Genomic DNA, 25,859 nt, shown 5'->3' with positions numbered 1-25,859 from the left:
GTTTTAGAAGGGATTATATGAATATTGCAGATGGTTTTAAAGGACATAAATATTATGACAAATAAGAATAAATAACAACTCTATGTAATAAAGCATGAAGGGTAAAAATTAAGTGGAAAGATAGAAACTGAACACCAGCACATACAGGAAGCAGCTCTGTGCAGCACTGCTTAGAACATAGCTGCAGGTAGGTACCAGCAAGCTGAAGGCCACCTCTTTCCCAACAGGATTTTACTGTCACTGTTTATAGGAGAAGACAGTGATTAATAAAAACAGAATGGAACCTACGTCTCAGCCTAATTTGTTATCATTATCAATGCAAAACATGCATTGATTTTACCTGAGGATAAAGCAGAAGCATGTTCTTGAAAAGGTGCATTTAAATGTAAAAATATGGATTTTAATATATTTAACACTTATGCAAGAATAGCATAGAAGAGAGGTAGACCAACCCAAAATACACCATACACTTCTCCATCTTGGAAACTTTGCAGTTGTAATCACTTCTTAGTGGAGATTACTCAGCCTGTGAAGTGTTCCAGTGGCTCTGAAAATTCATGGGGTTTACCAAAAGCTTTCTAGTCTCATACAGCAGTTTCAGACTTCCAAGAGAAACAGATTATGAACAATTTTTATAACTAGTTATTCACCCACTCACCAGACAATATGCATTAATCTGCCAAACATATGTGGATACACCGGCACAGAAACATTCTCATTAAATGCTTTAGGGTTTTTTTAACTGAGCTTCTAACAGCTATTTCTCAGTCTGAAGCATCTCAGAAGTTCTTAACCTTGCAGCCACAAGGTGATATACAACCTCACTGCTCTAAAATCAGAGTCATGGCTACACACAGTTGCAAGGAAAAGTGCAATCTTGTATGCAGCATTTCTACAGTCTGACTGTAGTAGAGACAGCATTTCATACACACACAGTATGTGGGAGAGTACCTCTATCCTCCCGTGCGCACAGCACCTCGTGCTCTGCATCGTCAGCCATAACAGTGACTCCTTGATCTGTAGAGGTACAAATAAAACCAAATTAGAGCTCACACAATGAGGTTTAATCTGCTGTAATATTTATAAATTGAGACACCACATCTTAAAAATAAAAGTGGAAAGGCAATGGAAATCAAAATGTCGGCATACCTTTTAACAGAGTGCTAAATGGGTGCAAGACACTACCTAACCATGGCTGCCCTGACAGATGCCAGGCACTAAGCATGATGTGACAGAGCTCTGCAATGCCCCACACAGCCCAGGCAGGAGCTCAGAGATCCTGCTCTCATGAGGCAGGACTGGGAGCTGTTGGCAAAGTGACCACACCCAGCAAGAATTTGTAGATGGAGAAATTTCTGGTACTGAAAATTGCACCATGACCTAAGGCAGTGGCTCTGCTCCACAGGCATATCTGATTATTGGACAGCACCAATGTTCCACAAATAGCTCCCTGCTGAAATGCCATTCCCGTTCACTGTTCAGCTCCACACCGGGGCACTGGGGACACCAAAGCACTCTCAGATGGCATCTCCCTCCCGGTGCAGATGTTTAGCTGAGGAGACAGAGCTAGAAGGTACACTGGTGAAGAGGAAACACAGCAAAGAAACCACCCCAGCCATTCCCCCACAGTGGAAAGCCTCCCCTTTGATTGTTCTGGTAGCAGTAGGAAACATGCATTATTTGCAGCACTCATCCTGAGACTCATGGAACCAAAGCAGTGGTACTACAAAGTCCCTGCCACTAATATCCTCCTCATTCCTGGAGAAAGTGATCTTCCCTCTCTTTTCTGCAGCAAGGTAATGTTTTATTTAGGGAACTGCTAAATGATAAAAGCCTCGGGGACAAGACACTGGAAAACAGAGAGAACAGGAACAGCTACCAGCTGATGGGGGAGGTTAACTGGCTTCCACATAATAGCAAAAGAGACTTGAGTATGGCAGAGACAGAGTTTGTGGGTATCTTGATCTTGGAAATACTGTGACTGGCACTTACCTGAGGCAGAATACCCAGGCAGCACTGTAAGGTCAGATTTTTTCACAGGCTTAGGACTACCTATGATTTTTATTGTTAGAACCCTGGCAGCACAAACTCTGGTAAAGTGAGGTAAGTGTGCATCAGAGAGGAAAGGTGTAACCAATGACAAGATCAGAGCACGAGATAGGAGTGGGTGTAGCTGAAAGTGTGAGGATTCTTTCCTAAACCACAGGGGACTATCATTTCAATGATATGTTTCTAGCCAAACTATATACCACAGCTTAACAAGCAGCAGAACCCTCTAGGTTGTCACAGTGTGTGAAAATATTCTACCATTTGTCATATTTCAATTTCATGTTAATCTTGAATCATTCTCACAGAAACTCCCTCATAACTCAAAGGAAAATGCTAGAATGAAGGTAGAAAGATTACTTTGCTCAAGCACTACTCAAAAGCAGTAGGGTTTATGCCGTGAGTTGTGGTAAAGCACATTGCTTATCTTTTCACTAACACGGGAAGATCTTTAAAACAAAAGGGCAATGATTGGTACAAAACCTGTAAAGCTCTTGCTCCCTTCTGGGAAAAGTTAGGTCTGTATACTGAAACCTCTCTGGAATCACTGCAGTATTCCTAACACCACTCAGCATTCACACACAGTAGCCTTTTATATGTTCAAAATCCTGTGCAGACCTCAGTTGATAAATCCTCAGAACTCTCTGGCAAAATGTGTCATTTTCAAGTGTTTGCTCATTTCAGAAACCAGAGAAGGAGCAGCACTAAAAGATCATGGCAGTGATTTTACTTGCCAGAATGATTCAGGGATAGCACAGGAGGCTGTGAAGCATGCTCGGCTGTGGGGGTTCTTTAAGTGGCAAGAACACAGTAGCTAATTGGAAGCAGCTTTAACTCTTAATAAGCTGCCTCAGACCACAGCATGTGCTGGTCCTGGCCAGATAGAAGAATGTGGATTTATTCTTTATATAACGAAAGTAAATTAACTAGAATTCACAAGCATGAACAGGAAAACATGAAAAAGCCTGTTTATCAGAAGCTGTCACCATTGCACCATACTGAAAAAAGCTCTACATGAAAGAGGAAAAAAACACAACCTATGCTAAGAAAATGTTAAAAACCAACCAACCAACCAAATAAATAAACAATAAACAAGCCAGATCAGAATTCAGATGTCCACCATTTCCAGAACCAACCCAAAGATTCCTCATGATTGGAAAACACAATTAAGGACTCAACATCAGCAGCCACATTTAAAAAATACGCCCAGATCTGTCTTAACAAGTGAATTTGTACTGCTCTTCAAACTTTACTAAAATGGATTAATTTGGCTTAGAACTGAATTAAATCCCACTGAAGATGATTGCTCTGAAACAACAACCTTTCATTGTAGAACATAACATAAAAGACTTTGGGGATAAGACTAATGAAGTGCAGAGATAAAACAAAATGCCTCTACCAACAGTTTCAAAAGTGGCCTCTTATTCTGGATGCCCTACTTGAGCTGCTGTGTAAGTGCTTATTTCCTTTGAAAATGAGGCCCCAAGCAAGTTGAGCCAAGCATCCAGAACAGGAGACTGCCTGAAAATACTGGCCTTGAAGATGGATCTCCTAACATTTTTCCTGAGTGGTTCTCAGATGTGCCCATTAGTTCTGTGACAGCCAACGGAATCACCAAGGGGACTTAGAGCAGGGAAACTACTTCTCATGCCATTAATCCTCTCTAGTGCTGTAGTGGATTAGTTCAGCCATTTCTACAACACACTTCTTACTACTGATAGGCTAGAACAGCTCAGTCTCTGACCTTGCCAGTCTTAGGGCTGTCTGTCAAAATGCCAAGAGGAAAGCTGCCTCCAGGCAGCAGCACTGAAAAGTTCATATGCCTGCCTATTGGGAAAGTGTCCTCACCTCCAGGACAGCCAAGTAACAGAACTGCTGAAAGTGCTCCTAGATTTCCATCCCCTTTCTGTGATCAATTAACACATATAAGCATTGTTCTTTGGACACTTATATACATTTTAAGATAAAAATGACTTGGGGTTTTTTTCCATGTAAGGCAAGCTTCTTCCTTTGATAGGCCATGCCACATTGAGGAGGACATTGTCATTTGACAACAGCATGCAGAGCACATTCAGCTCAGGGCAGGTCAGCCACATGTTCAGAGTGCTTCTAAATACAGCTCCAAGGAGCACCATAAACACACCAAGAGCTTGCTACATATGGTAGGATAGGGAAACCAGAACATGATGGGGATGCAAATCACACATAGGAAACAAGAACAAGGTAAGACACAAACTGAACAATTTAAATGCTAGCACAATGTGAATACAATATAAACAGCTCCACTACATTGTCTTCACAGGCTAACTCCACCCAGCAGCACAGGCAGAGAAGGCCAAATCCTAAGCATCACTGGCATTCAGCAGAGGTGCTTGATCTTTCTCTGCTACATGGCTATGCATCCTGTCCATTCCAACTCATAGGTGGGCAAGCAGCAGCCTACCTCTGAAGTCTGCTCAGCTACCTGTAACTCACCATCATCTGTAAGTACAGCTCACAAATCCTTGTCCAAATGCCATTAGTGCTTAGAAGTGTTTTGTGCAGATTCAATATCCAGGTGGCACGAAGCAATGATGCTAGCTGGCCAAAAACACACTGTACTACAACCACTTGACTTTACATCACTTGAAGAGATCTCACGATAAAAGTCACATTAACAGCGTGGATTGGAAGGACCTTAAAGCTTGCCCAGTCCCAATCCCCTGCCATGAGCAGGGACACCTTCCACTAGAGCAGGTTGCTTCAAGCCCCGTCCAACCTGAACTTGAACACTGCCAGGGATTGGGTAGCCACAGCTTCTCTGGAAATGGTTGCCCTGGGTTTAATATTCTGGATTTCACATATCAAACTTCGAATCACCTAACATACATTTCCAGAAAAGAAGTTATTTCATCTGGGAAATGACCTAGAAACTTCAGCTGTCCTCCAGAGAACAACTGTGCCAAATTCAGAAATTAAATTCATTAAGTGTAAAAGAAAAAGCTTTAATTCTGCTTTAGGTGCAAAGCCCTTTTTTCAGATTTAAATTTGGGGGAAAAAAAACTTGTCAATCTAGCACTCCTAACTTAGGAGTGCTGGTAAATTCAGCCTCTTCTTTACAAGTAAGAGGTCAAAACAAGTGTGAAAAAAATAAATCACAAAGCCTTAGGGCTTCAGGTACTGTTAAGACACACAGGAAGGGTCAGTCACCTCCAAAGCCAAATACCGGCATTCCCTAGTGTGAGTTGTTTTCTAAGAAAATAAAGCTTAATTTTTAAGGATGGCTACCTAGAATTTCTATGCATTTTGTGTTGATCTCACCTTTATCATCTTCCCTGTCAGGGAACAGCAGTTAAGTATTTGAAGGAAACTGAAAATACATCTCATTTTAAGGGAGATGTAATTCCTTTTTACTCCAATACATCAGTCCTCAACAGCAGGGCAACGCAATCCACATGTATTACATAGCAGTGACCAGCTAAATCACAGTAATCGGAGTGCTGTGTCACATCGTTAGGGGTGAAAAATCAAGTACGTTTTTTTGGGATCTCACACTAAAATCTATCAAGATCCAGGGTGAATTTTGCTGGGGGGGCTGCTGGTTCTGCATGAAAGTTGCTTCACTTGGTGCATAACAGCGTCTCGCTCTCCTGCACTACGGGCCGCAGAGAAGAAGCACCTCTCGCCCCCACGGTGCAATCGCCCGGTGAACGGGTGTCACACAGCACAGCGGGGCCGCTGTCCCCTTCGGCAGCGGCGGTCACGGCCGCCCCGCGGCTCCCGGCGAGCCCCCTCCCGCCCAGCCCCTCCGCTCCCTCAGGCGAGGCGCTCCCGGCCCCGCCCCCGTCCCCTCTGAGGCGCCGCGCCCCCGCACCGCTGTTGCTATGGCTCGGCGGCGGGCGGCAGCCAATCAGCGGGCGGCAGGATATATTTGTCGCTGTTGCTACCGCCGCGGCGGACCAATGGGGAGGGAGCAGGAAGGCGGCGCGAGGCCGTCATGGCGGCGGGGAGCGGGAGGCGCCGGTGGGAGCTGAGCGGTGGATCCTTAGCGGGGAGCGGCCTCCGAGGGCACCCGGCCCCGCTCCTCCCCGTGCAGGGCTGGGTTCACCCCAGGCCGCTGTGGGGAAGGAAACGGACGTAAACGTGTTCGTTACAACCTCTCCAAGCACCGCTGTTCCGAACACAACCCCTCCCACAGCACGAACATGGCACTGTTCAAAAGCACACAAGTGGACCCCAGGCAGCCGGTGCTGGTGTTCTAATACATAATTAAAATATCGTGTGGGAATTACCACTTCACACCCTTACCTTCAAAAATGCAGCCTGAAGAAACAGTCATTCAAAACCTTTATTTGCTAGCTTTATGACAACAGGTACTGGAGGCATCCACTTTGCCTAACCCAGGGCTCGAGTTTCAGTAAAGATTACCACTTTTCCAGTACAGATTTAAACCCCAGCAGTAACACATAAGGAAAACACCCTAAAGACAGCACAGTGATTTGCAGCTTTAAACTGCACCAAGGGTCTGCTGTGCTGCTTCATGTCCTAACACTCCCATACACAATTCTGCTTTATAGCCTCTAAGAGAAAGGAAGGAGAACAGGGCTCCTGCTCCGTGAGCAACGTGAGGTGAAGGAGTGTAACAGGTGCCTTGAGGCTGGGTTAAGTAAGGAAAAGAGATGGGAAACAGGAACAGAGCAGCATGCACTCCCCAGGAGAGCTGCAGTTGAACAGCTCACCCCCACCGAGTAAGCAGCCTCCAGCCTACACAGCATCAGCCCCACACTTACTACAGTGTGTAGGAAACTTGAGCCTGTACAAGTCACGCTGCATTGCAGGGCCATCGTCTGAACACAATGTGGTTCACTGTGGCCAGAGACCACCTGCGGTTACACAACAGCCCTGGCAGTTTGTGTCCATCCAGATGTGGGGACTGACAATGGATCAAGAGGGTTCAGCAGCTCCTACCTCCTCCATTCATCCTTCTTCTTTCCTGAGCAATCTGAGACACAGGTAACATTAAACACTGACAACACTGGTAGGCCCTCCCTCTACTGTAAGAACATTGACTTCAGCACTGATAATTCTGCCAGTGTGTGTCACCTGTGGCACTCTGGAGTACTGAATGCTCTGGCAGTTACACCCAGCAGTACCACCGAGATGCAGGGATGAGAAATAGCAGTATTTTACCAGCACTAAGCTGATACTCCATCATCCAGGCCTGAGAAAAAGTTACCCAATATTCATTGCCAGGCAATAAAACTGAATTTTACTCTGAGTACAGGAGCTTCATTTACCTTCATCATGTAATGAACAACTCTGGTCTGACCAGTGCTATGGGTAGAAATACTTAACTGCCACAGAACCAGTGACTTGATATTTTTAGCATCTGCAGTGCAGCTTCAGACTGCTCTAGTCAAAACCTGCAGTCCACAATGCACCTTTCATGTCTTCTATCCTTTGAAAAATTCTTAACCAAACTGTAACAAAACCAAACTTTGCAACCATTAGAACAGACCTTCATCATTCCTCTACCTCATTCTGTATTCACCTCCATGCCAAACCCCTCATTCATGCCGAAAAAAAGCATGGAGAAAAGAACACCCAGGAAAGGATGGGGTGTTTCCTAGGGAAGTGCAGACCACATTGAACATCTCTGCAGGTGGATCACATTCGTCCACTGGCTGAGAATTCAAAGAGCAGCCACGCTGCCCAGAACGTGTCATGGGTTAATGGGTTGCCAGCTGGATCCTCCAAGACCTGAAAGACACAAAAAGGAATCAAAGTTTCACCACACATCCTCAACAATGGTGATACCATCACTCAGGGTAGAAAAGCTCCTTTGGGCAGAAGGGAGGGGATGTGAGTGGTGAGGACTGCATGCATGAAGCAACAAAGTCTCTGCTTCCCTCTGAGATCAGATAGGGTAATCCATCTGTACAGGAGATAGGTATAAAGATGACAAGCACAATCAGTGCACAAATCAAGTCTCAGTAATGCAGAGAAGAGCAATTCCCTTCCATTTGCCCAAGACACTGGCTCCTATAAAAGCAAGTAACTGATGTAAGGTAAGACCGGGATGAAATAAGGGAGTGATCACCTGAACAAGGGAGCTGCATTCAAGGAGGGAAAGAAACAGATCCAAATTGCTTTCTTTGTTTTATTCTCATGTTGGCTCTGATGGGATGCATCACCTATGACACCAAATTGCTAGTCATGCATGGACAAAAGGAAGAGTACCTCTGCACCTCTGTGGTTCAGACATAGGAACCAAACACCTGCATATTCCTGCAACAAGGCCAGGGCAAGTTGATTCAGGAAGATGCAGAGTGCCTGGGAAGTCTGTAGAATGCTGTAAAATCACTTACCCATTCAAGCCCATCCTTTTCCTGCAGCACACATTAAAACACATAAAAATTGCTTTTCTGAATTCCTCAACTTAAAAAGATTCAAAGATGTCCCCTTTCAATATCTGCAGGCATCACAGGGTGTTTTGCTCCCCAGCCCATAATGCACTGAGTGTCATGTTTTTATACCATTGCAAAATCAGTGCAGGAATGCAAAAGTGGCAAGATGAAAACTAGCTACAGAGACTGCATGCTCTGGAAATCTCAGAAAAGGCTCATTCATTATTAATGCCCAAAGCTTTCCTCCTCATCTGGCTCACATTATGGCTGGTAAAAAGGCCACTCTCCAAGATACAGATCTTTATATTGATGCTTTCAAAGGCTCGAAAGAGGTTCTGTTACTGCCCTCAGAGCTGCAGCCGCTTCCTGTAATGAGGCCAGCAGATATGGTCCCCTGCTTTTGAAAATCCTTTTAAGCAGCTCACAATGCAAGAGACACAGGAATGGATGCTAACTGACTGGGAGAGCAACACTCGTGAGGCCAAAAAATAGCTCAAGGTACAGTTTAGATAGGGCTTACTTGGGTCCTATTTTAAAGACTTTTAATTCAGAGATGTGCTCGCATCCCCTTGAAAGCACCAGATTTCTAACTTCTATTCTCTACTGCCTTAAAATCACCATGAGAAGGCATGCAGACTGCATCCGGATCCTGGAAGTAATTTATCATGTCTATAATATACTGCTCCATACACTGCTATCAGCCATCTCGGAACAGTAAAAACCCCTTTTCCTCATCAGCCACAGTCATAGAAATGGAAATTACATGAAAGACTTGAAGAGGTCTGGGAGAGCAGAGTCAAATTCTGCAGAACCCTGCAGAGCAGAGGGCCCTCAAGCAGCTTTCTTCCTATCGTCTTCTTTCCACAGAGCTAGCTTGAGCCCTCCATTGCTCAAAACGTAAATGATACTTTGGATCTGTACGGTGCTTCAGCCATCATTTCAATGACAAGCTTAGTAAAATTAGCATCTGATAAGCAATTCAAGTGGAAAAAACAACAAAAGCACCTCTCCTTCCAGCATCTGCTGGATACTGCCCCTGGGAATGCCCATCCTGCTCTGAACTGGATTCCAAAAGGTATCCTTTGATCAAACACCTTTGATACTAAATATGATATTTCACATCTCCTTTGTGAGAGCTACAGCTAGATAGTGCATACAGGTCTAAGCAGCTTTCGCTAAACATTAGGTGTGTTCTCTCACCTGGCTTTGTCCCAAGGCTTGGCTTTCTTCCATGCAGGGTGCAGAAACAGGTGGGCACTGAGGCTTGCCAAACACAGAGTGACAGTAACTACAAGAAAATACAATATACAAATGCATTTGTATTTATGCCCAGCTCGGCACCTACTGTTATGTTTTGCAGCAGGACGAGAGGGGCTGCTGGCAAGACCATTCAGTCAACAAAGTTCTATTAAATTGTTTGCAAAACTGCTCCATTTCTCAAAATTGTTACAGCCTGAAAATCGAGATTCTGCACTGGGAAGAGCAGCCTGACCAGGAGCAGTACACAGAAATTACATTCCTTTTGCCCCCAGAATGCCCCATAAACAAGGATATGTCTACCAAAACATCTCTCTCCTGAAACATATTTTAAAAACACAGCCCTTAAGAGTCAGAACAAACATTTAGCTTTAGACACAGCCATAACATCGGTTATGATTCTACAATAGCTTTTCAAGGCTGCCAGTCTGGAGACATGGCTTCCCCATCCACACCTCCCCTGGGGGCACTGCCAACCTCTCAGAAGAGGTCACAATCTGCAGGCACTGGGTCAAATGGGAGACACTGGGTACTTGACAAAGGGATGTGCTCTCCCTTCATCACCAACTCAAAAGAATCTATAATTCCAACACCACTGCCCCCACCACTCCCAGGAACAGCCCAGGGTATGAAAGGCCATACAGGCCTAGACCAAAAGGTGCCAACTAATAGAGCATAGGGAAAAAGCAGAAGAAACAAGGTAAGTGTCAAGTTGTCATTCCTTGGAATGCACTGCAGGTTCCAGCAAGCAGTCTTGGGACTCCTCTGCTGGAGGCTGCATTTCGGCAATGCCATTTACTAATGACAAATGGACTCAACCCCTTGCCCCCTTCTTCCCCCCCCCAGAATCTGTCTCATCTTTTTCACAGCCCACTTACACTGACATTCACAATGCCCTTAGCAACAAGTTCTGTGATTTAATTATGCAACATGCCAAAAAATAGCCTCCTTTTATGCTTTTTGAACTTGCTGCCTGCCAGTGTTGGGGTGCTGGGCTATCCAGAGGGGAGAGCCTAACAGCAGGAGGATTCCTAGCACTCTGAGCTGGAATCCCAAAAATGCAGGCAGAAGCAGTAAGCTGCAATGAGCACCTCAGCAGTGATTTTCTAAATCAATATGCTGGCCATAAATGCAGTCTGTCTTGCTCTGTAGAGCTCAGTGTGCTTTTCTGTTTGAAATGGAAGGCACGAGAGAGTTATATTTTGCATTAATCATTAGCTGGACAACATTCCACCTGTCCCAGCTCAAGGAGTGAAGAGGATATAACACCACTATCTGTAAAGGCGAGCATCTGTTTGATGTCCCACAGGGACTTCCAGTTTGCTTGCTGGATCAGACTCCCCTGTCAGGCAGCAGGAGCAGATGGAAACAGTCAGCTTCCAGCCTGGTTCCCCCTCACACTCCCACCTCACAGCCCTGTAGATCATAAGAGGCTTGGATACAGCCCAAGCGTGTAGGACCAACAGTAAAAAGCCCATGAAAGAAATCACCAGGAATTGTTCTAATGAGCTTTCAGGCCAAGTCCTTTCCAGGTGAGCATCTTTAAAAATGAGACAGGCAGATTAAGGGTCCTTGTGCTGATTTGTAGCTCTGTCCCTGCACTTCCGAAGCAGGGAGCCAGAAGTGTTGGCAAGGCAGTGAGAGCACAACACTGAGTCCACCCCTGGTGGGTGACCTTGGCTAAATAATTTCCTTTTCTGTGCTTTACCCTTATCTGTGAACAGGGGTAACTTCACTGCCCCGCCTTTACAGGATAGCAACACTCTCTTGCCTTACAGTTTAAGCTGTTGACTCATTCATGAGTCCCCACAAGTGATGCTCCTTACAACATTATTGCTAAAGAGGACTCTGGTGACACAATACTTCCTCTCTTATCAGTAACTGTGTTAGAGGGCTCTCCCTGATAACAAAGGTGATCCTTATTCACTGCCATTCACTGAGTTATCCAAGACTACCCACATGAGGTCTCCTGGCTCTTTGGAGAGAAACTGCAAAAGAGCCTAGATGAAGCTGCAGCCTAGGCATCATTCATTTCCACAGAAATCAATGTTCCTTAGCATTCGTGGTGTTCTGGGGAGTTAAAGGTTTTCTGGTTCAAGCTGGACCAGGCCACTAAACAGGGTTTACGAATAAGAGCTCAAATAATTATATCCTCCCCAGAAGGTGTCAATGAAGCAACAAGTCCTGCCCCTGACAGGAATACGATAAAGGGTGTGTAGGTTCCTGGCACAAGTGACATAACCCAACAAGGAGACATTCACCATAGATTTCTTCTGCTGGTGGAACATATTTTAAAAATAAACATGAGCTCACTCTGGAGTCAGAACATGCAATTTTAAATCCAGCCAGAACAGTGCCAGCAAAGCCTCACTGGTCCTTTATGATCTGCAGCCACTCTTTGAAACTGCAAATCCCAGAACACGCACTGAGGTGGGTTTACAATGCCCTGACCTGGATTGTCAGTTCAGAGTGAGGAGCCTGACACGAACATGAACACCAAGCCTACTGGGAAACAGAAGCAAAAGGCAGAAATTATTTCAGCAGGGAGGCAAACCCCCACTGATCTTTATCTCCAGTGAATCACTGCCTTCCCTGGTTGCTTGACAAAACCTCTCTGTGCCTCTGCTTCCTCATCTCTAAAGCGAATAAAGGGAATAAAACTGCTTCTACCTACCTCTCTGACGTATTACTGACAGCATCATGCCAGTACAAATGCTGGACAGTGTCAAGGCAGAAGGGTTATGAAATGGAGCTACTGCTCCTGCTGCGCCTTTCAGATCAGTAAACTAAAGGAACCTCGTCATGTCTGTTTGGCAGTGTTTATTTTTATGTAACGTTATGGGGGTTGTGTAACATATGGAAGATGGCATGGGTTGCTGCTGGTTTGCATTCTCTGAATTTATCTCAAGTCCCAGAGAAAACCTACATTTATTAACAAAACATTTATTACAGGTGGAAAACAGAAAGACAGAATAGTGCCTTTCTGTCTTCCAGTTTGGAAAGCCTGCACTATGGAATAATCTGGTCATGAGGTTATGAAGCTACAAACACTATTTTAGGATTAAGTATGGGCCCTACCAACCCAGCCCACAGAATCAGCTCTCACTGAATCACTATAGCTTATGATTTTCTGCCAAAAACAGGCAAACAGCTTAGAAACTAAACCTGCTTTAAAGAGAGGGGTTCATTTATTTTCTGGTCAGGCTGGTCTCAGATCTCCTTTGTGCCACCACCATAAGACACATACACACTTATACAGGATTTGTCATTTCCAGTGCACAGGTAGAAATATCTGTAAAACATGATGGACACAAGGAGAGCCAAGCCCCTGAAATAAGATTCATCACCACACTCTTTCTATGACCCTCTTCAACAGGGGAATGAGGACAAGGCTAACCCCACAGCATCACTGTCACTCCTGCCTGTAAGAAGCCCTGTGCTTTCCATTCCCTTTACCTGTGGGGAAGAACAGACTCCAGGGTCCCTAGCTGTCCTTCTCTAAGGATGAAGCTTTCAACCTCTAAATCTGACTGCTGAATGATTCTTCCTGAACTGGCCTCAATACAGCCACCTTGAGGGACTCTGCTCAAGGGAGCTCTGATACCTGCTGAAATAAATGTTCACATTAAAGACAGTTACAGAAAACATGACCCCAACCTCTGACCCATCTGTTCCTCCTTTTCTTGTTCTACATTCACAGAGGCTGGGTGAGTGGCAGCCACAGCGTTTTTGTTCTGCAGACCTACAGCAAAAGTAGGTGGACATCACTTACATAGCCTGCCAAGGCTATTGTTAAAAACAGAAGAGATGGTGGGAATGCTGAACAAGACCAGACAGGAAGGAAAAAGAGAGGGAGAGAGAAAGAATAAGAGGAAGGAGAAGGGAAAGTGAGAATGTGTTGCTGAAGATGTGCACTGTAGCACAGTTAAGAAGTTCCTAGCCTCTGCTTAGGCAAGCACTTGAGAAAAACCCATAAGCTTGCAAACTGACAAGGTGAGCAAACACCTGAAGGGACTCTTGCAGTGGAAATGCACCTTGCTGGAAAAATACTATCTATGGAAGCAGTTACAATTTAGGTGAGAGTAGGTAAGAATGTCTGTTTCAACACCTTAAACCAACATGTTTTCTAACAGATACTATGGGAGCACAACTGCAGAGCTAAGTCAGCCCTGCTGCCATTTGTCATGACACTGGAAAGCCACATAAGTGAGCAAGAGTGTTTACAGCAAAGGGAAGAGAAGCTTGAAAACTCTCAAGGTCAATGATCTGGGTGCAGTTTTACTAACCTTCTATACCTGGGGTCCACATAGAGCCAGAGACTCCTCTGGTGGTGCAAGGGGCTTGCCACATGGCCAGCCGTTCATCTGGGAATGTAAGGGATCCACAGGGGCACAGGACAAAGTTACCCAGCTGGGGGTTGGCATCAGCACTGCTTGCTGCTTCTTTGGCTTGCAGGACAGCAGGATTAAAGCAGGTTCCCGGTTCCAGCGTAGCCTCAGGGCAAAACGATACAGGTTGTTCAGTGCTGTGGGTGGTCAAGAAAGCCTTGTCTGTCGTTGCTTCATACGGCTCACTGCTCGGCATAAAGCTGTAATGGTGGAGAAAATAAATTAGCCAAACATATTGCTTTGTAAAGAGAGACACCCACCAGCTAAACCTTTGAATCCTGCCCTTGATAGCTGGGAAGTTAACTGCTAGATGCTCTGACTGCCTGATGCTGGGCATGGACCATTTCCCATATACAGAGTCAAGACTAAGTTATGTCTCCTGGGAACTGACATGAAAGTCAGTTCCATTAACAGCTTTAAAGGTCACTTCATCTCTGAACTGTCCCTGTAAAGACTTTTTCATACATCACCTGGATTCCAGCATCTTTAAATATGTTCCCTCAGGAGGCTTATCCAGATCTGCAGCTGACTGGTCCCACCCTGGGTCACAGGGCATGAGAGTTATCTCCGTTTGCTCAGAGCCGATGCCTACGTAAGATCCATCTGAAAGGTGCAGGCCAGGCAGGTAAAAGAACACTAATAGTTACTCCAAAAAGCAATAAAACAAGTCTAATTTGCCAAATGCAGTAAGACCCTCTTATACTCCCTGACTGATAATTTTGAAGGGGCATGGCAATACTGGGTTTTACTGGACTATAGCCCTGATCCCAGGATCTGAGTGCTAAAACCTGCTGCCTCGCAGGTATTTGCTTTCTGTGCCCCTTCCAAGGTGGGTATCTCTGTTAGCAGGGGTGAATGTGTGTATTCCAACAACTCTGGTTGGCATCTGAGTTGGGCATCTCTGTTAGCCTGTCCTTGCACAGGCCTTATCAATGTTTGCTTCTTCTATGAGAGACAGCCTCTAGACAGTGAGGCACTCTACTGAAGATCTCTTCCATGTCCACTTGATCCATCAGCCTACAGATGCTGTTATGGAGAAGGAATACCCTTCCTTTCCTGAGGGAATTTAAAGTTGGTTTTCAGCTTTCTGGATCACATCCTAAGCCCATTAGTAAGAAACAAACCTGCAGTTTGTGGAGCATAGAATCCTCTGTCCTGCTGCTGCACTGTGGGATAAGCCAGAGCCCTCTCAGGACATGAGTTGTTTTGCTTTTCCATAGGAGGGAGGCTGGATTTTTGACGCCGTCGGTAATTTGCAAACCAGTTGTAGACCTGAGTTGGCAGCAGGTTCGTGTCCCGAGCCAGCCCCTCCTGCAAACCCATGTGTAGGGAGAAATCAATGAAAAAAGAATAAACCACATCCAAATAATCAGGCTTTCTTTTCTTTTCCAGTTCCAAAAACAACAGAGAAAAAGAGCCTTCAAACCCAGACATTTGTTCACTAAGGCTCTGACAAGCAGATCCCATTGAGGAGACTGATTTGTAAACTCAAGAGTTGTTGGAATACACACATTCCCCCTGCTCCCCTACTCAATTTGTCTGCTAAAAAATAACCAACACAACCCAAACAGCCCCATCTACTGCTATTTTATATTGCTATATTTGAATGGAAAACCTGACCAAAGCATGCTCTTCCCACAGAATGACAGCTTCGCATCACTACCATGACACTAATAGGATGAACACAAATGCGTTTACCACAGTACAGAGTTTTCACAAACTGTAAGCAGCATGAACATCTGTATCACATTCACAGAAAAAATGTCTGCTGCATTAAACTGTTAAAGAATGAGATCACGTAAGTGAAGAACGTATTGGGAAATTAATGCATAAGTGAACATTGTATCCTGACCTTTTAGGACTTAACTGTGCAACCTCATTATGCTCCCAGACCAGATTGTGGGGGGCTTTTTTAATGAAAATTTGGAAGCTGTTGCTGCTTTGTGAACAGGGTAAGAAATAAACCAACTTCACACTGCAGAGCTGGTCACCAAGCCATCCTGCCTTATGTGAGAAGGGTGCTGGAAAAACAGAGCACCACAGAGACAGACTTGACAGTCTGAAGCCTTCACCTTGTGAGGTAGTAATCAACAAGGATTACTGAATTAATTCACATGTCACTTCCATTACAGATTTATTCTTGTTCAAATAAGGAAGACAGATGCAGACATGAACACAACCTATCACGTTTTCAAATTCTGTGAATTTAATGTGATAAGGCAGTATAAAATATATTCTGGTAAGCAAAAAGCAATTTAATACAGGCTATAACTCACTCAAGTCAGAACTATTTATCACTCTAATACAGCTCTTCTGAGTGATGGCTGGTTTGCTGCCTATGCTGAACCACTACCAAATTAGAACTGTTAGAAGCTCAGTGAGGAACTTTGTATCTCCTGATCCTTTTGTCCAAAACAAGTGAGATTACTTAGCATGAACCCAATGCTTCTTTTAAGGAAACCATCAGGAAAAGACCAAGTCTGGGGACTCCCAGCTCCACTGGAGCTTTAGAAAACGAGGATTTAGAATGAAATCAGTTCTAGACCCCTGATCACAGACTTCTGCTTCTCTGTGACAAGGAGACTTGGTTAGAAGTAGCATATCCCTACCCGCTGTTTCTTGTTTGGATTTGTTGTCACCTCTGCAGCAAACCTGTGCAGTTGCTGGCGCACTTCATCTGAATGGTTTCGATTTTTCAGACCTTCAGGACAAAGGGAAATGGGTGGAGGATTCCTGTACACAGGAGAAAACAGGATTAAAAAGTAACCCCAAAAGTCTCATTCACATTGCCACAAGTAGTCAAAACATCGAGAACCACCTCGCTCTGAGAAGCAGCATCCTGAGGTACAAAACCAGCCTCTGCATCTCTATCCCCTGCATCTACCAGGTACAGCAAAGAAAAATAAATCAGTGCCCCCACACCATGGTACCTCTTCCTGCAACGGAACTTCTGCAGCGGTGTCAGAAAATCTGTGTGGTGTTGCTCCATTACCCTCCGGTAGTGAATCTCATGCCAAAGTTGCACCAGCTTCTCCTTCTGTTCTGCCTTGCTATCCTAAAACCAAAACAGCATGTAAGCAAACTCTCTCCAGGTAGTCAGTCATGCTTCCTGTAAAGGAGAAAACCCTCAACAGCCAGAAACTTACTCAGAGATTCCTACTAGCCTGACAAAGCTGGTAGCATTATCCAAGTGTATGGCTCCCTCTATTTCCTCTAATGTACACAAGGAGTTGCCTAATTCCTTCTTTTTCCCTGGTGAAAAGGGCTACATTACCAAATCTAGAGGCCAAAAATCCGCCCCTTGAGTGGTACCATCCAGCCTTTCTCATTATCTTCCCATCCTGGAAGCCCTCTAGACCTGGCTTCCCCAAGGCTTTTACATCCTGAGGCCTAAATTTGTGAAAACCTCAAAGAACCACCACATTAGAGAACAAAAATCCTGCTTTCACAAACTACAGCCAACCCCATAATCACCCAGTTACATTCTGCCCCTTGGCTGATTAATAGCAACTGCCTGTAGCAGTCTTTATCCTGCATTTCAGGTCAACCAACGCACACCTACCACCTTCTGCTGCTGAAGGCCAGCTGGAAACACTCCATGTCCTGCAATTTGGATACTTCTGCACTAACAGCTCTGGTTTTCTAATATTGATTTTGTCTGCACGAAGAAACAAAGAACACATCCCTACCTCCAGCAGTCTGCAGGCTGTGTCATGCTGCCCTTTCTGGATATGAACAAACACACAAGCTTGGACAATGTGGATGTTAGTGAGAAAATACATCTTGTGTCTGCATCCCATCATGGCCTCAACCAGCTTCTCCAGACTAGGAAATGAGCTCTGGAGATCCTGGCAAAGCTGTCCTGCTAGATCCAGCAGCTTGGCAGGTGGGGGATCCTTGTTTTTATTCCTGTTTAACATGGCCATGAACCGCTTCATCCTTATGTCCTGTTGAAAGACTTTTCTATGCAATGCACAAAATTGTGAGTTGTGGTTAGATAAAAACTATTATCTCCTATTTTTAGCTTCCATGGTATGCTTGGGGATTTTGGTTTTGTTGGATTTTTTTTCAGTAAAGGGAAGAAATTCACGGTGCTGTTAAAAGCAGCCTGAGCATCCCCAAAACACTCACAAGTAGGCCTAAAGCAGCCTGAAAGGCTAAAGCCACCCCAGGCTTGTGGCTGAGAAAACTGAGCTCAGAAAGACACAAACTTGCCCCAAAACTCGGTGGCTGAAGGAGGAACTGCACACGCGGGTGGGCTCAGCCTTTCCCGCTTGAGTCCCTGCGTGGCTGGGAACACCGGGGGTGCTGCAGAAGTGCCAGCATTGCCCACGCCGCTCAGAGCCCAAACCTCCAAACCCAGCTCACCACGGGAGCAAGTTAAAAACTACCAGAGCACAAAGTCTCGAGACGCTCAAGTGAAATTAATGAGGGTTTTCCTCCAAAATGGCACGGGACAGGGGCAGTTGCAGCAAAGCCTGACTCCATGGTGGCTGGAGCTGGTGTTCGCCCCGGCGAAGGAAACCCGTGCTCACCCGGTCCCCTCGGCCACTCCCAACCCCTGGACCGCTCCAGCCCCACCGGACAAAAGGAGGAAAAGCCGTTAAATACCTGCGAGGTTGAGGCGCAGGGTCACGCAGGGAGCCCCGTCCCGTTCTGGCCCTTCCCGAGGCAGCGGCCTCGCCAGAGCCCACCCGGCCCCGGTCCCTGTCCGTCGGTGACCGGAGGAGAGCTGCGGGGCGCGAGTGGGCCTTCCCCTGCCTCCCCTCCCTCCTCCCGCCCCGCCGGACCCAGCCCAGCCCCGCCTGGCCCCCACCTTGTGTGCCGCTGCCCAGCGGGTGGTGCGGAGCTGCTCCCGCCCCGTCCGGCTGCGGCCACCTGCACGGCGGAACAGAGCGGAGAGCGCAGCAAAGGGGTTTGTAGTAGAGTTAAGTGTTCAGATGCTAATGGGGCTCAGATGTGCACTGCTACCCACCTGCTCGAGGAGGGTACTGCCTAACAGCACAGCAGTCACCTAGACCCAGTGTAGGGGATGGAACTGAAGCACCTACGATTTTTCCTTCAATCAGGTCCAAACACTGCTGTGAGTATGCCAGCCCTCTGCTGACCTCAGCTTACTGAGGACAGGTAAAAACAGTGAGGATCTCAGAGCAAGTCAACAGCCCCAATGCATAGTGCTACCAGGGGTGGATGTGAACCCACCCTTAACCCACACTTCAGTAACCAGCTCATACCAAGTCCACGTGCCATATCTGACCTTGCTCTGCAAAGACAAAGGCTACATACTTGAGTGGAGACATCTTCCTTTTGCTACATGCAGATACATCCTAAAAGTCTGCTCAGAATCCTTTTTGTTACTCCCATCAGCAGCATCTTGCATTCAATTGTCCTTGATTTCTCCTTACACTTGGAAGCTGGCCTTGCATGACAGTAAATGTCTTCTTGCTCCTGCTGCATGACACTGTTCTAGACCCACAGCTGGAGGCAGAAAGTCCTAGATACTGCTCAACTTTGAGCATTCCATTACCATGCTGGAGATAAGCAGCAGTATTTCCTTTTGGCAACTGTTCTCCTTTACTCCCTGAGTTTGTACTGCTGTCTGCAGTTAAAAAAAAAACATCATGTCACTCGATTTTCTGCATTTTTACTTATTTACACATACGAAACTTAACAAGTGTCTCTCACATTTTATCTTACATATTCACACATCAGGTACACCTCAAAAGGGAAAGAGGCAGGCTGCTGCCAGGCACATCAGATACCAATCACTTCCAACGACGGTAAGCTACTACCATCACACTGGGCTGAAGCTGAGCGCCCTTGAAAACCATTTGCACTCTCCTTCCTTAACCTCTGCTTTAACACAAATTTTGGCAATCAACGACTGCAGCTACTTGAAACCAAGCTGAGGTCAGGTGATAAATATTGGCAAGCCAACAGCTCAGATTCTTTTTCTAAGGGCTTAATCAAGTTCTGTTGAATATCAACAGCAATATTGATCAGGTCCTCGTGGAGCCTCAAGATGAATCTAACAGAGGCTCTTTTCCGGTCATCCTTCACCTTTACTTCCTTGCCACAAGGTAAAACTTCTAGCTGTCTCCCTAAGAGATACAACCCTATTTCACGGAGCACTCGCATGCATCTTATCCAGACAATCAGTCCAGAACAGAACAAGGCGGCTGTCTTTGTTCCAGCAGAAGTCTGTGAAGTCTTTTAGCAACCGGTCAGCGAACTTCTCATCCCCAGTGGCACTGGAGCGCCATGTTTTCGTCAGCATGGTGTTGTAGGCCCAGTTGTAGCCAATGCGCTCCTCACAAAACATGTTCTGGTTGGTGGAGCTCGTGGAGTTGCGCCGGCGACGCTGCTGCCCACAAGAAAACTTCCGCTTGGAATACGGGAGCTGCAAAAACACTGTCCCTGGGGGAAACAGACAGGACTTTACTCTTAAGCCAAACTAGGGCCCTGCACCTTGTAGCTGACTCATTAAATTCTGGAAAGGAAACTGGGCTGAGCGTCGTTTAATTGCCTCTTAGCAAGATAAAATGGGATACGCTTCTCCTTTGCTTTTACATGCTATTTCTTCCTGCAATTTATAACACAGAGAGAGCACACTTAGTCTTGCCTTTCTCCTGGAAGACAGGAATGAAGCAAAGATGCAGGCTCCAATCCATTTTCTAACTTTACATTAATTTCCATCTCTCCTGTAATTTTCCAAAAGGTCTCTTCCCATCATTGTTTTCATGCATCAGCAATCCCTCTGAAAACAATGATGTTTTACTGTAATATGCCATGCATGGAGCTTAGTTAGAAGTGCTGATAGATCAACATTTATGAAGAACAATAATGAAAGCAAATACTTTCTCTGTCTCCCCCACAGTATACATTAGATGTTTCTACAACTGACCTTAAGCATGAGAACAGAGCACTGACTTGTCCCAATACCATTCCCTCCTTCCAGCTTCTAGATACCCATTTATTTACACTGCACTTAGAATAAGTTTTGCCTTTATATTTTTCCATCTCCTGAAATGTTTCAGAGACACTATAAAGCAAGACTTCAAACCAGCATCGCTGATGAACAGCAACACCTTGCACTTTCCACATTGCCTCTCTGGTTTGATTTGGCTGATACACTTATTTGTCATGTGACCTGGTACATAATGAGGACCAAATCACCAGCATAAAACACAAAATACATGTAAAATGGTTCTTCTGTTTATAACAGCCTCCTCCTTACCTCAGTGACTGCCAAACATTGCTCACCTGTGACATGGATATACTGGGGCTTGTTCTCAGCTGGGAAGTTGAATGCAGAGGCCGAGTATTTATCTTGCACAAATCCAAATCTGGAGAACAAACACCAGGAGAATTAAAATAAAATAAAATATTTTACATATATATATACACACACATATATATACATATATGTAAAAGAGTCACTCCAGCTCAGATTTCTTCAGCCCAAGGTAGGGTCAACCTTCCCTGTCACAAAGGCTCCCTTTTCTTATGGTCTGAAGGCAAGGGGAAAAGGGACGAAGAGAGCTGGGCTTCTCCAAATACTCTCCACCCTGCCAGGCACTGTGTGAAAGCCTGTAACTGCACACTGATGTCTGTTCTAACTTATGCCGGAAGCAAGAGCACCAGTAGCTCAGTCTGGGAGGGCACTGAGCAGCCTCTGATGAAACAGGGCAGCTGCACGCGGACGAGGGAACAGTGACAGCCAAGACAGACATTCCTTGGGTATCTTTCAAGCTGTAACACCATTTTCTTTCGTGCCAGGCAATATTCCATGCAGAACTTCAAGTAGCTCACCTGATCATTCTTTGCTGTTTGTAGAATACCTGTTCCTCTCCTGCTTTCTAAGCTAATGAAAGCTTATTTCCAAGGTAAAGCCCATTACAAAAGGCGGTTTCTCTGTCATGAAAAAGACCTTGGCAGCAATACCATGATACACTCTAGCAGCTCAAGCACACAAAGGGGGCTAAGCTCCTGCTTGTGCTGCATGAAAGTTCTAGATCTTCAGCTGGAGGCAGAAAGTCCTGGAACTCTGAGCATTACATTATCATGCTAGACATAAGCAGCAGTATTTCCTTTCAACAACTGTTCTCCTTCTAAGTTTCCAATAATTCCTTCTTAAACCAGGCAAAACCTCCTGGTATCCAGCTCACATCCCAGTCTCCTGCCTAATGTCAGTCATTGGTTGTCATCCAGATCAAGACTGGTTAAGTACACATGAAGGAAATAACTATCCCTTCTCAGAAAGGAATCTATTTACAGACTGTCTGTTTCTAACTTAAAATAACAGGGCACCTTCCAAAGGCAATGCCCTCCCTACGAGGAGAGTATGGTTTAGTAATGAGTGACAGGCTGAAACACTATCTACCTGCCCCTTGCACCCACAGAGCCACCTCCAGGCATTCAAGTTATATTTTTGTCTAATAACCTGCAAGCAGACTTCAGAGAGACAGACAGCACAGAACCCACACGACTCAGGAGTGACTGACTGTTCAGTAGAGATCTTCCCCCTGCATCATCCAGGGAGGCAGGATCCTTTCAGTCACTCTGCTCTCTACATACCTGTGTGCTATTGCTTCCTGAAGGAGGTGCATACGGTCCCAGTATGTTTCTGGTTCAAAGCCTAGAACAAACAAAAGGTCACAATTGCCCAGTAAAGCTATTTTATTTCCTTCAAAACTGCAGTTTTCCTCAGAAAACCTGTTTTTTTCTAATCATTTCTTTTAGTCACTTGTTTTCCTGTTGGCTGTCCCTTGTACACCCATCCTATTAGAGACGTGTCTTGTACACTCCAGTAGCAGATTCATGCCTGAATTTAGCTTTTCATTTAGTTCCTGAGATGAAAGAGAGGAACATAATGGGGTGTGTGGGAGGGGGCAAGGAAGGGGAGCAGGCTGCTGTGTGTCACCACGAAGTGCTCTGAAAATAATCATTCAAAGTCAGTGGGGTTATGGTGACCCCACAGCACATGGATCTGTCACTGACTGGTTTACATTGACAGGACACCCGTAACCCTGGACACTGGGTTAATGAAAATAAACTATCATCTTTACTATTTTAAAACAGAGCCTTTTCCTAACTGTCCCTTCTCATGATGCACTTTTGCACCTCTCTGTATGGGGACAGAGCTTTCTGATTTTTGGAGCTTCCACCTGACCAGAACAGCATCACTCAAAAGGGGCAAAGTCACACTGCAGAAAAGGAGATTGCAGTTTCTAGCTCTTAATCTCATGTGCAAACACTTACCACGTATGTAACCATGGCAACAACAACAAAAACCCAGGAAGATGGAAGTCATGAAAGCCTAATGTCATTGAAGGGAGAACAAACAAATGCAGGGTACAAGTGCAGAGCAGCTGTGGGCAGGGTCTACCAGCAAAACAGACTTACAATATGACATTCTGTCAAACAGATCAACTGCTTGGCTGATTATCATTACTCTATAATGATATGCAACATTATGGCAACAAAGATCACTGGGGAGACAACCTTTCCTGTGCTTTGGTACTTCTTGCTGCCAACTTCATACACTGTTGCATGCTGATGAGCCCGTCACTACAGCTTCCCCCAAGCGCCACCCTTCCTGAGGGTGGCTGCTGAAATGTAAAAACAGACCCTTCATCCAGCTAATGCATGTCTAGCAAATGAGCTTCTTCATGTCAGCTACATGACAGAAGGGATCTGCTTGCAGAAAAGTGTACAAGAGGCAAAACAAAGAATACTTCTTACCATCAAACAAATGTTCACTGCCCTCTTTCAACAAGCAGCTCACATTGAGTGGGATGAACAACTGAGCTCGAAGTGGGTCTCCATATAAGTAACTGGGCAAAGCAAATGGTCCTTCCAAGACTGGAACTAGCAAGAAACCACAGGATGTGGCTTTGCGATGCCAACCCTGAACCTGAGAAGAGATTCAAGCAAGAAACTATATGACATGTGTCAACTGAAGAAGAGCACTTATGGGCATAGGACCAACTCATTTCCCTAGAAGAGATCAGACATGCTCAATTCTCCACAGGCTCAGCTTGCTTTGTATGACAAGCACACAAGCATCCTTGTAGGTAAAGCAATACAAGCACTAGCCATCAGGCTTTCTTTTTGAAGTGCCACATCAATCACAAAGCACTTTAAAATAGGACATTTTTCAGGAACTGATTCAGCCTACTTATCATCAGCGGCTAAGCACTGCTGCTTTACTGGAACAGCGCAATAGACTTTAAATAGAAGCAAAACCAATCCCCTAGTGCTGGCTGGCAGGGTGGGGTGAAACCTGGTGTTAAATAACATGGGTTTTACAGAAGTGACAAAAGGGAAAACAAAATCTAAAAATTAAGAAGTGACACAAGCCACTTGCATCTCCAGTTCAAAATGTCTTCAGCTAGCTAAAAAGCATTGCTGAACTGGAAGAACACACTGCCTGCAAAAGCCCTCTCACAAAAGCAATTCCACTAAGACTTAAAGTGCTCAGGTTTGGGGATAGAAGTAATGCAATGTGAAATGCATTCTTTTTCTGAATGTCCAGCTCAAGGCTTAAGATTTGCCTAAGGGGGACTCAAATTCCTCACCTTGACCTTCACTGTTCTATGCACACTGTGCATGAAACCCACTAAAAGCAGGAAACTACCCTGCATACAGAACGACTACAGATAGCATGATAAATGATGACCAGATGCAGCAGTGCTAACCACCACCAGTAAGATGACTTCAGGAAATAAGGACAGATCCAACCCACTGTTACTTTCTAATACTTCCCATGACAATGTCCCCAGTAGTTGAACGGATACAGAGGCCAGAGGTGCCACCCAAAACAGAAGGACTCACTCTTACCATCTCAAAAAGAACAGCTGCAGTCACTGCCATCCAGTGTAACTTGATTTCAAAGGCAGCATTCAGGGAGAAGTTGCCATGGTAATAACAACTGCACCACTCCAAACGGTCAGTGCGGTTATTCACATCCACGTCAAGCGTCACTGTCCGTTGCTCAGGCACTGTGGCAGCTACTTAGCCAAGGAACAGGGGTATATTTAAAAGATCCATTAAAGAGAGGGTGGGAGACAAGTTGAAGAGGACACAAGAAACAAGACAAGCTATTTAAGAGTAATTTTTCCTGCCACTCATCCACAAATATTTTTGGGCTAGCAGAATAGTCCCAGAATGCTGCTCATCCAGATCAGGAAAGACAAAAAACCTGAAGCATTACACAGATCAGGGGTCAGTGCCACAGAATTAGCTCCCTAAGAAGTCAAAAGGCACTTCAGCGGCAATAAAGAGACAGAACTGTGACTCAAGCAGCTAATCAATAAGCGACTGGTGCCACAGTTAAGTATGGCTAGACAGCATCAGCTCTTTCATACCCAAAACATTCCAAATTGGTTTTAGTATTTCTGTATGTCCCCACTAGAAATCACAACAGAGTGCTGTTACATAGGACAGGAGCATTCCAGGACTTTCCACAGCTAAACAAGATAGGAAGTTAAACTTCTTGTTTCTTTAACCCCACATCAATATCCCACATTACTGCACTGCTAAAACTGCACATCCGACACTTTCTGTAAAAGCATGAAAAGTCAGCCAAGACTCATGCAGCAGCGCTACCATCACTGCAACACCTTCTACTGCTTCGCAGTAAGTGTTGGGATAGTGCCCACATCCAGCTCCCTTTGTGCCCTAGACCCCAGCATCCCAGTGAAAGAAAATCTCAGCTGTCAGGCAAGAGAAGCATAGGAAGTGGAAGTGACCTGGCTGGTGTCATACTGCAACTGCAAGG

The 25,859-nt window shown here is 45.3% G+C and overlaps 2 protein-coding genes across 9 annotated transcripts in view; both read right to left on the bottom strand.

The window, feature by feature from the left end:
* Positions 1-6,355: 6,355 nt before the first annotated feature.
* On the bottom strand, positions 6,356-18,015 carry ANHX (anomalous homeobox). The gene is made up of 8 exons (XM_031047912.2): positions 17,767-18,015; positions 17,008-17,132; positions 16,687-16,810; positions 15,202-15,388; positions 14,548-14,680; positions 13,976-14,277; positions 9,633-9,720; positions 6,356-7,785 (listed from the first exon to the last, which is right to left on the bottom strand). Exons 1-8 carry the CDS (start codon positions 18,013-18,015, stop codon positions 7,755-7,757), a joined length of 1,239 nt encoding a protein of 412 aa, XP_030903772.2. The 3' UTR covers positions 6,356-7,754.
* Positions 18,016-19,701: 1,686 nt separating this feature from the next.
* The window catches only part of DEPDC5 (DEP domain containing 5, GATOR1 subcomplex subunit), a 45,561-nt gene continuing 39,403 nt past the window's right edge, over positions 19,702-25,859 (bottom strand). For all 8 annotated transcript variants that reach the window (XM_034068101.1, XM_034068106.1, XM_034068107.1 and 5 more), the window contains 5 exons: positions 24,920-25,089; positions 23,822-23,993; positions 22,655-22,715; positions 21,341-21,423; positions 19,702-20,494 (listed from right to left, as the gene is read on the bottom strand). In XM_034068101.1, coding sequence (XP_033923992.1) covers positions 20,199-20,494; positions 21,341-21,423; positions 22,655-22,715; positions 23,822-23,993; positions 24,920-25,089 — 782 coding nt within the window. In that variant the 3' untranslated portion in view covers positions 19,702-20,198. The remainder of the gene's footprint in view (positions 20,495-21,340; positions 21,424-22,654; positions 22,716-23,821; positions 23,994-24,919; positions 25,090-25,859) is intronic.

This window comes from Melopsittacus undulatus, chromosome 12 (assembly GCF_012275295.1).
Source record: "Melopsittacus undulatus isolate bMelUnd1 chromosome 12, bMelUnd1.mat.Z, whole genome shotgun sequence".
NCBI lineage: Eukaryota > Metazoa > Chordata > Aves > Psittaciformes > Psittaculidae > Melopsittacus > Melopsittacus undulatus.
This window is presented reverse-complemented; position numbering and strand designations above follow the sequence as displayed.